At 35.9% G+C, this 16,479-nt stretch overlaps 1 protein-coding gene across 2 annotated transcripts in view; it reads right to left on the bottom strand.

The window, feature by feature from the left end:
• The window catches only part of LOC136029978 (5'-3' exonuclease PLD3-like), a 138,153-nt gene that overhangs the window by 78,783 nt on the left and 42,891 nt on the right, over positions 1–16,479 (bottom strand). For both annotated transcript variants that reach the window (XM_065708546.1, XM_065708547.1), the window contains exon 6: positions 623–760. In XM_065708546.1, the coding sequence (XP_065564618.1) occupies positions 623–760 (138 nt within the window). The remainder of the gene's footprint in view (positions 1–622; positions 761–16,479) is intronic.

Genomic DNA, 16,479 nt, shown 5'->3' with positions numbered 1-16,479 from the left:
GGGGATACTTAATTCGAGAGAAGGGTTGAGCATTGAGATGTTGAAGAAAGGATTTGTTATTATTATTATTTTTCTTTTTGTTATAGTTATTATTATTTTTCTTTTCTCATCGTCTTTAATGCAGTTTCTTTTTAATATATATATATATATATATATAGTTTAGTTTATTTATTTTTATTATTATTCACAATCGATTTAATTCAATATTTGAGTTAATGGGTAAATAGTGACGTGGTTTTCGCGTGACCAAAAACCCTCATAGGTTCTTCAGCACGAAAGTGTTGTTTAATTTATTTGTTTATTTGTAAATGCGAAATGATAAAACCTTGATAAAATGATAGAACCAACATTCATAAATTTTTCCATCCATTTTATTTGTACATGGACTTTTACACGGTTCTACATTGATCGACCCTCTTGTACAAGCCATTTTAAGTTTCTGAGCTATTCCAAAATAAACCTTTGAAGAGGAGAGAATAGGTGCTCAACCCTTACAAATCAGTTAAAATCTTCCCCAGTCAAATAAACGTTAAAACTTTCTTTTTAAGATATCGACTTTCACGATTTTATTTGACAAGGCTTTCTTCACATCTAAAAATATTAGAGCTAGATTCCGACTCACTGAGAAATAAATATTTGAAACTGATCCATTGTTGCCATATGTTACTGGCAGTGGTGATTCAGCATTAATGTCTGTACCGAGGCTAACTGGCCAATGTTCAGGGACAACAGCACCATCTTCTCCCATCTTCCAGTAAATCTAGAAAAAGAAAAATTTTTTTAAGCAACAAATGGGTTACAAAAACAGAACAAAAACACAGCAGTCAAATCTTTACATAATAGCAACAAAAATGGACGTTATCACTTACATTTAAAATAAATACCGACGCAGACGAGAGCGTTTGGGACGAAGCAAAAAAACATCAGCCATTAGTACGCTTCCTCGGGAAAAAAAATATGTTGCACCTCCTCCTCTCCCCTATTAAACAGTTAATCGTCAATTCTAAAACTAATATATTTATAGGGAACTCGAATGAATTCCACTCTCATAATCTACAATTCATCACAATTCCTGACAAATATTGGCACTCACCCAATCACATAGGCAACCTTTCTAAGGAAAACATTTTTAAATATTGATTTTAAGTAAAAAATGCTGGTGAAAAGCGGTTTGAAAAAAAATACAACCTTCCATAAAAGGCATTAAAATTGAATGACTTTATACAGAATAAGGAAAACCAACAAACGTCCAGTGTTGCCGAAACTTCACTTTAGCCAGTGAAGTAAAACAGTTAAAACGCAGATGTCTTGGCAAATACTTCCGGCCCTCTTTTACCAGCCAGGCAAAACAGCAAATTTAAAACTAATGAAACACTAAAAACCCAAAATATTGGAGAACCACCCTCTCAAACGTAAAAAATATGACGAAGGAAAATAGCTGAACTAAAAACGAGTAGGTCAATGGCCTCTGAAGCAGCCAATCTCCTGTTCAGCCTTCGTCTATTTTTTTCCTTTCAATAAATTAAAGAAGGAGTCGTCTATGGAAAGTAATGGCGATTGGAAAAAAAAATGTATTTAAAGTGCAAATTAAAAATTGACAACGTGTAGAAATTACCTTCAAATCTAAAACAAATTCAAATTAATTAGCAGTTCATGGTAATGAATTGTAGTAAGGAGCGACCCAGCTCAATAGTAACCGAAACTATAAAAAAAGGGAATTTTTTATAACAATAGTTACATCAAAAGAATCGCATTTTAATGCTGATTATAAATATATAAGTTTCATTAAGTTTAGAGTTCTAAGTTTACCCATCAAAAGTTACGAGCCTGAGAAAATTTGCCTTGTTTTAGAAAATAGGGGGAAACACCTTTGTACTGTTTTAAAAAGTAGAGTTTAGAGAAAGAGTCAAACTTTAGCGTAAAGAGCGGGGCGTTGAGGAGGGAACAGCCCCTTTTATATACGGAGTAATTTCTGTTCGTTTTAAGTTTTAATATCGCTTCTTACTTTCAGTTAAAAAAAAACTTGTTTTTTTTTATTTAATTCAAATCTAATACGATCAAAAATTACCATAAATGAAAAAAGGAAATCTAAAGGAAATACGAATTGCGAGGAACAACGAAGCCGATCTCAAAACGAGCAGAAATTACGACGAAAAATGGCGTTATTCTGCTCCTTAAACCCTATTGAATCTACACAACAAGATCAGAACTTTAAATCGGAAGGTCTAGGAAAACGACTGCTCGCTTTAGAAGTAAAAGACCAAATGCTCAACTTGCTTATTTTTACATGATTTCCAGTTTGGATTCCGAGCGAATCACTCTAAAGAGCATGCTTGCGCAACTTTCTTGAATTTCACTCATTCGGCAATAGACTCTGATCATATCCTGGCAGCTTTAATTGTTGGATATTCGTAAAACTTTGGTTCCTTGAGTCATCGGATTCTTCTTTGGAAACTATCGCATATTGGTATAAGATCAAACACTTTTTCTTGGTTTGATTCATATCTTTCTGGTAGACTTATTTCAATTGATCCGCTTTTCCGGAGATCTTCTGAATTATATCATGGCGTCCCTCAGAGGTCTTTTCTTGGCCCCATTTTATTTCTGATTTATGTTAATGGTCTGATTTCGGGGGTAAAAAACGCCAGGCCTCTGGCATGCTGCAAACTGTGTCATCCTGATGCTCGATCCTGTTCCAAAAGTACTTCTAATGAAGACTTTCTAGTTGCTTTTGCTGATGAAACCAGCCTTGGGACCCTTGGGAAGACGGAATGTGACATCAAGTCTAACCTTGTGGCAATATTCGAGAGAGTTATTTCGTGGCTTAATGCGAATTACTTGGCCTTGAATGTTGGTAAGTCACATTTTCTTATTTTTTCTCGAATTGGTATGGTTATCCTTCAGCTTACACACCTTCAGATGTCACAAGGCTCCTTGTCTAGACCAGAGAGTCGGCTGGCCCGGTTTCTTGGTATCCTGCTTGATGAGAGCCTTTCATTTATATAGCCATGATTAGGGTTGAGGTCTCACGGAGTTTAGGTATCATTTGAAAGCCTGGACACACATTTCCAGGATCTATTCTGAAGCTTCTTTTTTTCTGCCTTGTCCAGTCGCACCTTTCTTATTGCCCCATTGTATGATTGTCTATTTTTCCGTCTACATTACTGTCAATTTCTGTCATGCATAATAAAGCACGGCGTCTGGTTATGGACACCAAGCATTCCTCACCAACACCGCTCTTAGGTCTACAGTCAATATACATTATTTCTTGTGCTTATTTTGTCTTTCATCAGCTTCACGGTAATCTGCCAAAATCTCTTTAAAAAAAAACTCCTGTGTTTATTTCTGATTCAGCTCCATATAGCCTCCGTCCTTCAAATGATATCTACATTCCGCCTAACCCTACTATTCGATCAGATTTCAATCCCCTCATTGCTTGTCAACAGGTCTGGAACAGGTCAATATACATTATTTCTTGTGCTTATTTTGTCTTTCATCAGCTTCACGGTAAGCTGCCAAAATCTCTTCAAAAAACTCCAGTGTTTATTTCTGATTCAGCTCCATATAGCCTCCGTCCTTCAAATGATATCTACATTCCGTCTAACCCTACTATTCGATCAGATTTCAATCCCCTCGTTGCTTGTCAACAGGTCTGGAACAGGTCAATATACATTATTTCTTGTGCTTATTTTGTCTTTCATCAGCTTCACGGTAATCTGCCAAAATCTCTTCAAAAAACGCCTGAGTTTATTTCTGATTCAGCTCCATATAGCCTCCGTCCTTCATATTATATCTGTTTTCCGCCTACCCCTACTATTCGATCGGATTTTAATCCCCTCATTGCTTATCAACCAGGTCTGGAATTCACTAACGTCTTCAATTTTAAAAGGATTCTTAAGGATTATTTATTAAAGAATCAAACAGAATAGCATTTTTTTCCCTTTTCCTTTTCCTCTGAGGAGTTGATGTCCCCTGAGTGCTTGTTCATGGTGTATGGTTGTCCTCTCTGCACTTTTACTCCCAGGCCTCAGGTATGTTCTCTTTTTCATCTTATATGTTATTTGGCTATTGTTCTTTTTTCTGGTTATTGCTCATATTGTATTTTTTTGTATCCCCCTTGTATCCCTGGTCATGGAGCCTTTCGAGAGGGAATAAAAATTTTGTATTCTCATTTTGTATGTATTGGTGTATAAAATTCTAAAGTCTAAAACTCTGATTCGTAGCTTACCGGATGAAAAATATGACGAAACGTCAGAAACTGATGTAAAAACCTCTGCAGGACTAAGTTAGGTATCAATTATATCTAAATAATTTTTTTCTTTTAATTCTACATTAGGATATCAGTTAAAAAGACTGTCAAAATGGCAAAATTTTGTCAAGCCGCGCCTACATTTGACGTTTTCTGGAAAACTGGTTTTCTGGAAAACTGGGGCGGAAATCTGGGATGGATGTGGAAAACTACACTGGTAAAAATTGCAAAAAATTCAAAATGCAGCCACATGGTACGATTATGATTGTTTTGGCAAAAATGATCATTCAACAAACATAGATCAACATTTTTTTTTAATTAGCATGTCTATTTGAAAGAAAAAGCTCCGTACAGCCAAGGTCACAAAGAACAAAATAAAGAAAGAAAACAACGTACACAAGGAAGTAAAAGAAACAATCAAACAATTAAAAAAAGGAAACAATATAAAATACCAACTAAAAAAAATACTATCACAAAAATAATCATCAAAGAACACCCTCCCATTGGGTCGTGCCCATTGGAACAAACTGCGCCATATTCCTAATAGTCACAAAAAATCCATTCTTCAACAATTTGTGGATCGACGACTCTTCCTCTCACCCTCTCTAAAAAATATATTTTCCAAATCCCTTGGCCCCCCATCCCTCCCCGGAAAATACATTGCATTTTCCTTCCATTCTCCATGCATTAGACAGCTGTAAGGACAATTCTTTGTTCTAATCCTTTCCTGAATATATCCTTCTATCCCTAAGCGGCAAAATATTACCTATGCAAGACATCACATCATCCTTTGACAACCTAGCTATAACATAGTCTTCAATATTCGCACCGGTATAAGTCACATAATAGGTAATGAACTCTTAATTTGTGTAAAACTATCAGAACACACAACTTCCCCAGTTAGATGGTTAAGGTGGTACAACAGATATATTTGAATTAAGGTTGTAAAAATTCACTAGTTTTGACTCACGAACATTATTCTCTTTAGAATTTGGGGGAGGGGAGGACAAATTATTTCTCCTTGATAAATCTTCCGCCATGACCATAAAAGTTTGAAATTTAGGTCCTATTTTTCTTTAGATCATCAAATTTGTCCTTTCAAACTTCAATTAGTAAGAAGGTTTCTTCATTCGACCATTTCTGAGAGTTTTTATAGGCTTCTTATCTTTCTTTATAAGTCCCATGGGTCAATTTTCAAATTTATTGCTTGATTAGGCTTCCATAAAACGGAGCACCCCATCTTCACTTCCTGATTTTCAGCATGCCGGCCCATTTTCGGCATCTTTTTATGCCGTACATTCAAACGGAAAAACGGAATGGCAGTAGCAGTCTGCACGACCCAGTTTTCCAGTTTTCCGTCCCAATTTTCTAGAAACGCCGAATGTAGATGCGGCGTTAGAAATGCTTGATGTTTACGTTATCTTACGCAATTTTTCATTGAAAAAAAACGGTCATTAGGTGTTCGGCTTCAGCTGTCGGCTTTCTCTGGAGAAGAAAGTGCTTTTCCTAAAATGAACTTTAGTTTTAACACAAACTGGAATCATCTAGTTTTTTTTATTCTAGTAATAACCATAAGTAATAATAAAAAAAAGAATTTCAGACGCGTATGGCAAAACAAGACTTACAATAATTTAAAAAAAGCTGCTACTGCAAAACTGTTCTCAATGGAAATTAACGACGTTAGCGAATATTATATTTGGAGGCCGCTTCCAATGGTAAATCAATTATTTTCTTTATTTGGGATTTCCAGGCACAGTAGGCTATGTGATGTTACAACCAGCAACCAATTAAGGCATACCTTGATGAGGTGGAGGAAGTAAATCCCTAATTGCGAAAACTGGTTCCAATTCAAAGCCCCTATGTATGTCCCAAAGCCCCGCTACCGGCAAAGACAAAAATAGTGACACGTCAGGGTTTCAGGCTCTTTTTCGAAATTTCAGGGAATGTGTTTTTTCATTAATTCTTATTGTAAAGGCAAGCAAAATAGCGTTTATCATTTATCAAATAGCCTTTAATTCGAGTGATTTTTTTTCAATGGACAGCTTTTTCAAATTTTTTTTATTCTCACTTACTAAGGGGACTGGGAGGGGGAGGACTCAAGAAGAAGATTGGATTCATCCATTATCCATGGAGATTTCAATGGTACACTGCTTATGCTCCTCAACCTTTCTACTCAATGATGCAAAGTCACATTTGTGGTGCCGTATGGCACTTAACGACAATGTTATCAAGACGAATTTATAAAAAAGTGGATGTATGCATTAGCTTCCAAATGAGCACTTAAACGTTTCAAGCTCTTTTTCGAAGTTCTTGAACGCCGTGTTCGTAATTAAGTTTTATATAAATAGCAATTTCATTTCAGAACCAAATTTAAACAAACACTTTTTCGTTAGGCGGTTTTGTTTTCCAAACACAATATTTAGTTTTCACGTAAATAGGCAACAGAGGCTAATATTCAAGAGGGAGAATGGTAGACCTACGGTTAAGGGGTTTTTGACCATAGAGACTTCAATAATGCACTAAATGTGCTTCCCAGCCTTTCCTGAAATGACAATAAAAAAGTATCATTTTTGGTACCGAATAGCGCTTTCCGATGGCGTTATCAAGGCAATTTTATAGAAACCATGTAGATAGAAGAATTATGTTTTAAATGAGCCCTTAAATAGCTGTCATGATATTTCAATGACCAACTAGGAATGAAGAAAGAAAGAAAATAGAGACACATCGGTGACGCACAAGTTAAAGTAAGATATTCACTCAGATATTCAACAACTTATTTACTTTTAGGTCGCCAAAAAAGATCAAAATTACTGCCTGTGCTTGGCAAACACAAACAGAAAAGGGAATAATGTCTTGTTTTTATTCCCGTTCCCTGCCCGTGTCAAGACATTCCCCCAGTCTTGACACTCTCTGCCCGAGTAAACCGAAGATCCATTACCCAACCAATGGGTTAGGTTGACTGTCTAATAGTTGTTTAGTAGTTGTTACTAAGATATTCAACAGTAAAAGATATTCACGGGTTTCCAAATTAGGGGAGGGACTGAAAACCTACACTTCAAAGTTTTTGCCGATGATGATGCAGATGATGCGCTTTTCAATTCGATCTGTCATTATTTTGTGAGATCTCAAGCCGGGCCAGGCTCATAGAAATGTACCACATACCTCAATTTCTTTCAATCTATACTTCTATTATTTCAATAAAGTTCTTTTTTTCTGATGGAATAAATTTTTCCTGAACGGACAAAATCTATTGCTTAGTAGCTTACTCAACAATGCATATCTATAAAATTAGCTCAGATATATAAATCTTACGATTTATGCGATTTACGATTTACGTAATCTTACGATTCCCATAGGAACAGCACCTGTCCATTATCTATACAACAACAATTTTGACACATTGTTTATATATTAAACAAAGTAGTTGACAAAAGTGGGCAAAAATTTCTAGAATTAGTTCAAATATCAATTCCTAAAAGTTTCTGAAAGTTACACTCACCTAGCTTCAGTAATTTCTTTAAAATATTGAAGCAAATTCGTTATGAAAGCGATTTGTGATTTACTTCGAATAATTACTTTTCTTTATTCATTTTGTCAGAGTTTTTTTTTTCTTACTTAGCCGTCAGTAATTGCAACGGAAGTGATTATAATTAGAAGTGAGAGCTACTAATAACAACTCACTGCAGCACCAAGCCATCTGAGGCCTACACAGCTACGCGCACTCCTCCTCAATCTCAAACTATTTAAAGCCTCTCTATTTACACCCTCAAAAGAATTTTCACTTTCCATTTCATTACTCCTTACGACCTCCTCTCACCCAATTTAAGGACTACCTGTTTTCTTTTGACCCTAGATAGGCCAAGTTGAATGGTAGGTTTATTTCTTGGCTTGCTCTTTAGGGACCTTTACCCATCCTTATACCCAAAGATTCGTGTCTTTGTACAAATATGTTAATATCGAGTCTATGAAACCCGGGAAACTCGATAGATACGGAAACACTAAGTCCTGGGAAGTTGGAGGAAAGGTGGAGGTAAATTTGTCAGAATACTGAGGCGCGGATTGATGAGCATTATCTGCTGCTACTACTTTTTCCTACATGAAAATATTTTGAGCATGCCCGTATATAAGCCAGTGTTTCAACATATATCAAACTTAGCACATGAAGAGACCCTACGACATATTGCAAGGGTTTTGAATATTTCATCATGGACGTAATATAAATGTAGAATCTGTATCTCTAGAATCCCAATAATTCATTAGCTTTAGCATCTCTTAATATAGCTCCAACCTATTCCTTTAAAAGCAGACTATTAATTCTAAGAGGAAACACTGCCTCTCACCCAAATGAGGAGGTCATTTATAGATCTCCAGTACATTAAGAGCTGTTTGTCTTAAAAGGAAATTCGGGATTCAGTAGAGAAATTGAGACAAGGATTTTGAACCTACGCTGCAAAATTAATTATTCATTAAAGCACACATCGCCTAGTTGTTGAGTCACTCAAACGAGTTTAATGTGAGAAATATGTAGGGAGAGAGCTTTGTTCTATAGACACGCTTCATGTTTCAAAGCCAAATGCCGAGATACTGTATTAGCAAATGACCTAACCTCCTTTTCATACAATCCTCATAAGGGGGGAATTAATGCCAGGCTTTTCTTCTCACTCAATGGTACTATCTGTGTTGGCTTTTTCTACAATTAACCATGAGTTGATGCCCACGGCTATTCCATTTTAATTCAAAAAGGGGGGAAAAGGGGGAATAAAAAGGGGGGAATTAATGCCAGGTTTTCTTCTCACTCAACTGAACTATCCGTCTTGGCTTTTTCTACAACTAGCCATGACTTGATGCCCACAACTATTCTATTGTAATTCAAAAAGTGATAATTTTGGTATGTCCAGTGACAGAACTCCACTTAAGTCTTAAGATATCAGATTTAGTTTAAAGATAGGAGCCAATGAACATGGGTAATTTATAAGAGTGGGAACTAGCACAAGTATCGAAAAAAACTTCCACACCATCTAGAACTTGGCGACACGAGATTTCTTTCAGTGTAGTGATGAGAATAACTAATTCAATTTATGTCGTTTGTAAAATAAGTACAGTAGAAAGTATCTGATCTCAGTTCCTGATATAAAAAAAGATTACAAAAAGTGATAAAAGCAAAGTGTCGCCAATGGCTAGATGGCAGTGATCATCCTTCTTTTCTGTGACACTAGCGCTAGTTCCCACTCTAAAGATTACCCATACTTTTTTGATCGGAGCATTCACAGGGGACAGCAGCTTCTTTGTCATTTATATTATAATTTATTTTCAATATATGGCTTAACAGTTCTTTGCTTCCATGCGGATTTTTTTATTTATCTACTTTTTCTATATAATATCGTTAGAATAGAGTTATTCTAAATATGAAGGGGGATTGCTGATCTTTTAACCCCTTCTCCCTACACCAAAACTACATTTCTTACCAAAGTCCTTTGACTATTAAAACTAACGTTTCTATTTACGATAATTGAAGAAGGTTTAAGAGAGAGAAACAGGTTTAATTTAAATCAACCAGTGACCAAAACGTACTAAAACAAACGAAACAAAATAACATTGATTAATAAAACAAATTCCGAATGTTTCAACTTCACATCCACAAGCCTTTATCAACGGTAGAAGAGGTTAACCAAACTCGTGCATTATAACTTAAATGATTTTCTTATTTACAAGTTCAGCTACAGTCCGTTGAGCCTTGCCAGCCTTGACCTCTACCCGATTTTTCCCTTTTCTGTTGTAATAGAGTAGCTAATGCGCGATGAGCATGTTGACAACCCGCATGTCATTTGAATCCAAACTTCAAGGTTTTACTTGATAAAAGAATTTATTATTCAACCACAACGTATGGATTTCTGCTTTTTAACTTTTTTACTTTCTTCCGGTTGGAGTCCCTCTAATCAGTTCGGTGTCTTCATCCTTCCCCTTTGAAAATCCTTAGCGCCAATACCAGCAAGAGCACAAGACTTCCAGACAATGAAAAAATAGAGGCAGTAACATGAATGTACGAGAAAATACTTCCATTCACATTCATCTCTACTTGTCCCGCATCTACTAAGACCTCTTTTGCTTTTTGGCGGACTTCCAACTTTCCCAAGTCACCTCGAGTAGACACTAAGCAGATCAAATGATCTTCTGTCAAATCCATGTCTTCTGAGCCAGGGTTTTAAGGGACAAAGATAGAAAATCAACATCATCTGCACTAATGATGTCAGCTAATTCGTCAATTGGACTCAGTTTAGATTCGTCAGTATTTTCAGAAATATAACGGAATAGCATTAGTAGTTGATCCTTTCCTTCACAAATTTTTTCGCCAACTTGTTTCTGTTCTTCGGCGGTACGAAGTGACAGTTTTTGGAAAAGTAGAGCAGTGATGTAGCGTTTGGCAACTCCTAGTTGAGCCTCTTCGGCAACAAATTTTAAGTTATCGTGCCGGAGCATTCCATAATCGCTGAAATAGTTTTGAAAAGTAACGCAGATAGTTTCAACTGTTTCAGCCGATACTAACCATTCTCTAGTCATGATACCATCAAAGTAAATCTTTGTATCTTGAAATGGTTTTTTTTTAATAAGTAATCACAGAATTCACATGGGACTTATTGATAGGCGTCAGCTACTGATGAAAATAACTTCTAAACTTCATCAACAATGTCATTGTTCATCCTCAGGAATCGCAGTTTATGCTGAGATGTCTATTCAATGAATTCTGAGTAGGTGTTAACCAAAGCAACCAAGAACTCTGTAAATCGAGGAATCTGGTTTATGTCCATAAAATGCTTGCTTTTATAACTGTAAACTAGAGTTTTAAAAGTGTTTGAAAATTCCAGAAGAAACTTCAGGTTTATGAGAAGAATCTCTTTAAAGATGTCTTGACTGACAATCTTCGGATTTTTCAAATGGTCTTTAATATTCATAAAAATAAGGGGTACAAGGTCCGTCCTGGTATAATTCTTCACGATTACTGGTGATTCGTTCTTTTCCCAATCATTACTCACTATGTTCAATGTTTCCAGAAAAAGGCCCCTAATCTTCTCCTTTAGCTCCTTGGTGTAGATATTAATTAAGCTTTCAATCTGTTCTTTCTCCAACAATGGACTTATTTCAAGGTTCTCTATCTGACTCCCGACGCTGTGGTGATCCATGCACTCAGCACTGGGATAAGTGTTAAAAGCCCAAATCAGAAGAAAGAGACACTCATCGCTTACTAAACCGTTTCTGATCAGCTCTTCTATATTGTCTCTCATGGCATCACGCTACAAATCTAGAAACATTTGACAAACATTCCAATCAGGTGGAAAAACAGGAGCACACAGCTGATTGACGACTTTCAAATCTTCTAGAATCAAACGTCTTATACTTTCCAAATATAAAGTTTGCCACATGCTTGGTTTGAGGTTGATTTGCTTCAGCAACTCCTTAGACAAGGCAGATATATCGGTGAAGTAGGATATTAAAAGCCGCTGATCACCTTGAGGAGCTCCAGGATGTTTGTGAAGCTCAAATAAAAGACTATCTCGGGAGTTTTCAAGGTCCATAAGTGACTGATGGGCATAAAGTAGTTTCCCATCCAATATCCATTCCCTCGTCTTTTCAGCTGCAGTATCTACTGATCAAAAGTTCGTGGTAACGAACTGAGAAATGTACACATCGCCCGTCGCTAAGGAGTAAAAAAAAGGAGTAAAGTCGTCGTAAGGAGCGACCCGGCTCAATAGTAACCGAAACTCTAAAAAATGGAATTTTTATAACAATAGTTACATCAAAAGAATTGCACTTTCATGCTTATTTTTAAATATATAAGTTTCATTAAGTTTAGACTTACCCATTAAAAGTTACGAGCCTGAGAAAATTTGCCTTATTTTAGAAAATAGGGGAAACACCCTTAAAAGTCATAGAATATTAACGAAAATCACACCATCAGATTCAGCGTATTAGAGAACCTTATAGCAGAAGTTTCAAGCTCCCATCTAAAAAAATGTGGAATTTTACATTTTTTGCCGCAAGACAGATCACGGATGCGTGTTTATTTGTTTGTTTTTTTCCCCACGGGTGATCGTATCGACCAAGTGGTCCTAGAATGTCGTATGAGGGCTCATTCTAACGGAAATTAAAAGTTCTAGAGTCCTTTTCAAGTGACCAAAAAATTAGAGGGTACCTAGGCACCTCCCATGCTCATTTCTTTCCCGAAGTCAACGGACCAAATTCTGAGATAGCCATTTTATTTAGCATAGTCGAAAAACCTAATAACTTTGTCTTTGGGGACGATTTACTCCTCCACAGTCCCCTTGGGGGGGGGCTGCAAATTACAAACCTTGACCAGTGTTTACACATAGTAATGGTTATTGGGAAGTGTACAGACGCTTTCGGGGGGATTTTTTTGGTTGGGGGGGATGGGTTGAGGGGAAGGGGTTATACGGGGGAACTTTCCATGGAGGAATTTGTCATGGGGGAAAAATTTCCATGAAGGGGGCGCAGAATTTTTTTAGGATTTTTTAAAGAGTGATGAAAAGATAAATATGAAAAAGTTTCTTCAACTGAAAGTAAGGAGCAGTATTAAATCTGAAACGAACAGAAATTATTACGCACATGATGGGGTTCACCTCCTCCTAATACTTCACTCTTTACGCTAAAGTAATTTTATTAATTTCAACTATTTATTCTACAGCCTTTGTGATTCAGGGGTCATTCTTAACGAATTGGGACAAAATTTAAGCTTTAGTATAAAGAGCGAGGTATTGACGAGGGGGCGAACCCCCTCATATCTATCTATAAATATAAAAATAAGTTGTCTGTCTGTCTTTCTGTCTGTCGAGTCACGTCATGTCATCATGTCGTCATGAAGTTAGTTGTCGTCATGGTTGTTATGACGATGACGTCCTTAAAAGTATTTAAGAAAATGACTGAAGAACCTACAATGGCAACAGCCGAGGAAGCTGCTGAAAGAGTCTATGCCAAAAAACTTGCGGCTGAGAGAGAAAGTAAGAAAAGAAAGCGTGCCGAGGAATCACAATAATAGCAAGAAAACAGGTTTGCGGCTGATAGAGAAAGTGAGAAAAGAAAGCGTGCCGAGGGATCACAAGAACAGCAAGAAAACAGGCTTGCGGCTAAAGAACGCAAAACCGCGCAGTTAGATGAAAATCCACCTGGACAGCGAGAGTCAAAACATATCAAAAATGAAAATGATAGCGATGATGATTGGGTTTGGGATTTGGCTTGGATAAGGTCATCAATGCCTACCAGATTTTAGTTAAAAAAAAACAAAGGTTCGGCGATATGTATTTCATAGTGACGCTTAAAAATAAAGAAGAAAAAGAAAACTGAAAAAAGAAAAAGGTAAAAAACTAAAAAAAAATAAAAAGAAAAAACACTGAAAGAGAAATTACAGACCGGGACACAAATGACGACCGGGACAGAGGGAATATAAATGAAAACCTGAAATCTATATCTATATATATAAAAATAAGTTGTCTGTCTGTCTGTCTGTCTGTCGAATGACGTCGTGTTTGTCCGCATATGACGTCTGAATTATTTCATCATATACCAATTCAAAAACGAATGTATTCAAGCCGATGTAGCTGAGTTGGTAAGGCGTTATGTTCCAGGTTCTAAGTTCAAGAGGTTCCAGGTTCGAACCTTGGCTTAAAAAAAGGTAAAAATTACAAAAAACTAAAAAAAAATAAAAAAAATAAAAAAAAACTAAAAAACTAAACAACTAAAAAAAAATGAAAAAGGTAAAAAACTAAAAAAAACAAAAACTAAAAAGAAAAAAAAACTAAAAAAGGAAAAAACTGAAAAATAAAGGAGAAAAAGAAAACTAAAAAAATAAAAATATAAATAAAAAACTAAAAAAGGTAAAAATTACAAAAAAAAACTAAAAAGAAAAAAGAAAAAAAACTAAAAAAGCTAAAAAAAGGTAAAAACCAAAAAAAACTAAAAAGAAAAACAAGGAAAAAAACAAAAATTTATTTCATCATATTACAGCCTATTACAGTTGCTACTACTTTCACCAAGATTTTTGAAACACTTGTAATGCCAGAACTTACAGATAAATGCTTGTCCTGGAATACTATATCAAGCTCTTTAATGGTTCATGTAAAAGTAATTGGTGTATCTAGTGCCTTTGGTATTTAATGAAAATTAAATAAATTCAATTTTTACAAAAAAACGACATTTTCGAATAATGCTGCATATTACAAGCGTCATGTGAAACGTTGCTTCTTTAGGGTATTAGGGTATTTTCTTTAGGGTATACAAAACTCGAACGTCGAATCGAAACACAAACAAAACCATTAAAATTACCTTGGCTAAAAACCTTATACAGAAAACATACAGTCCCTTGGCTTGAACAACACAGAAAAATCCAATGGCTGGAAAAACAAGAAAAGTTACATCAAAAGTATCTTTTTTTTCTTTTAATCCAGGAACTAGGGATTATGGGACATAGAGAATCAGTATAGTTCATTATAAATGGATACTTGCAACCACAAAAATGAGTAAATACTGGGATGATTTAGTAAAGTAATATCTCTAGCCTATAGAAACCGAAATATTAAGATTTTTCATACGATTCGGATTTTTCAGTAATTGACGTGTTTGAAATTCTTGAAAAAATAGACTTATCAAAATCACCAGATGTAGACAGATTAGCGAACGAAATGATTAAATAAAAATAACTGTAGAAATTTCAGAGCCACTTACTTTCATATTTAATTTATCTTTTGCATGTGGGTCACGTATCTCTGGCTGGAAGATGGCTTTAGTAAAACCGCTTCATAAAAACGGTTCCAAATCAGTTTTTACAAATTATCGGCCAATTTCAATTACATCTGTTTTTTGTTGAGTCACGGAAAAAGTCATTGTAGAGTGAATTCAGAAGTGCCTCGATGACAATAGCCTTTGGAGTACTGCTCAACATGGTTTCCGACAACGAAGACCTGGTAATGCCCAACTTCTTGAGGTAATTGTTGACTTTCAGGGCTGTGCAGACCTAGATATACCATTTGGTTGTGTTTATATTGACTTTTCAAAGGCTTTCGATAAGGTGTCGATACCCTTACTTCTTCGTCATTGTGCTATATACAACCTAAGACCAAGAAGAGTTTCATTAATAGCTGATTGTCTAAAGGAGCGTACTCAAGAGGTAGTTGTTTGGGAGGCGATATCATCTCCGACTGAAGTAATAAGTTGGGTGCCCCAGTGCAGTTGCCTAGTACCTATTTTATTCTGTTTATTTGTTAATGACTTGCCCTGTTCTATCCATCATTCATTTTTGAAGTTGTTTGCAGACGACGTGAAAGTCTACTTACCCATAAAAGATCTAACAGATGTACAACTTGTGCAAGAGGACCTGGATTACCAGCAGTGTGAATCCAATTCCATGTTTATAAATCCGTCTAAGTGTGTTGCTTTACATTTTGGTCGTAGGATACCTCCCAATTACACGTATCTTTTGTCTGGTAAGAATGTCCCTTCTCAAGAAATGGTACGAGACCATGGTATCCATTTCGATACTCAACTAAAATTTGATAAGTATGTTTTGGCAACTGTGAAAAATAAGAATTACCGTCCATCGTCTTTGAAGAGAAGTTTCAGAAAATTTAATCTTCGACATTTCCTCTGCTTTACAAGCCTCTTGTTCGCCCACTTCTCAAGCATAACACTTCCGTCTGGTTTCCTTTAAATGTAATGGATGAGCTTTGCGTAGAAAAAGTACAAAGGAGGGCGTCAAGGATGATTCCTTACCTTCAAATCTTGCCAACAAAGAGCGACTCTCTAGGCTTGGTATTCCATCATTACATTTCAGACTGCGTCGTGGTGACCTTATCAATGTGTTCCATATTATTAAATATACAGGCGACCTATATTTTGATTCATTTGAAACAGAGTAACTATCACACAACCCGCCGACACCAGTACAAACTGTATCCTCCAAAGTAATATAAGAAAATAGGGCTAAGTTCATTTTTCAGTAGGGTCGTTCTACCTTGGAATAGTCTACCCATTCAAATTGTGGAAGCTGGGAATGTGCTGACATTTAAACATTCTTTAATGTAGATATCATTCTATTTGGTAGTTTTTGATGTTTAATTATTAGTTATATTTTGATCTTTGATTACGAGTTTTTATTTGAGTTTATGAGTTACAAGTTTTGGATTTGAGTTTTTTTTGTTTTTTTTTTCTTCTAACATTTATAAGTG

Source organism: Artemia franciscana, chromosome 8 (assembly GCF_032884065.1).
Source record: "Artemia franciscana chromosome 8, ASM3288406v1, whole genome shotgun sequence".
Lineage (NCBI taxonomy): Eukaryota > Metazoa > Arthropoda > Branchiopoda > Anostraca > Artemiidae > Artemia > Artemia franciscana.
Note: the sequence above shows the minus strand (reverse complement) of the source record. Positions and strands in the feature narration are given on the sequence as shown.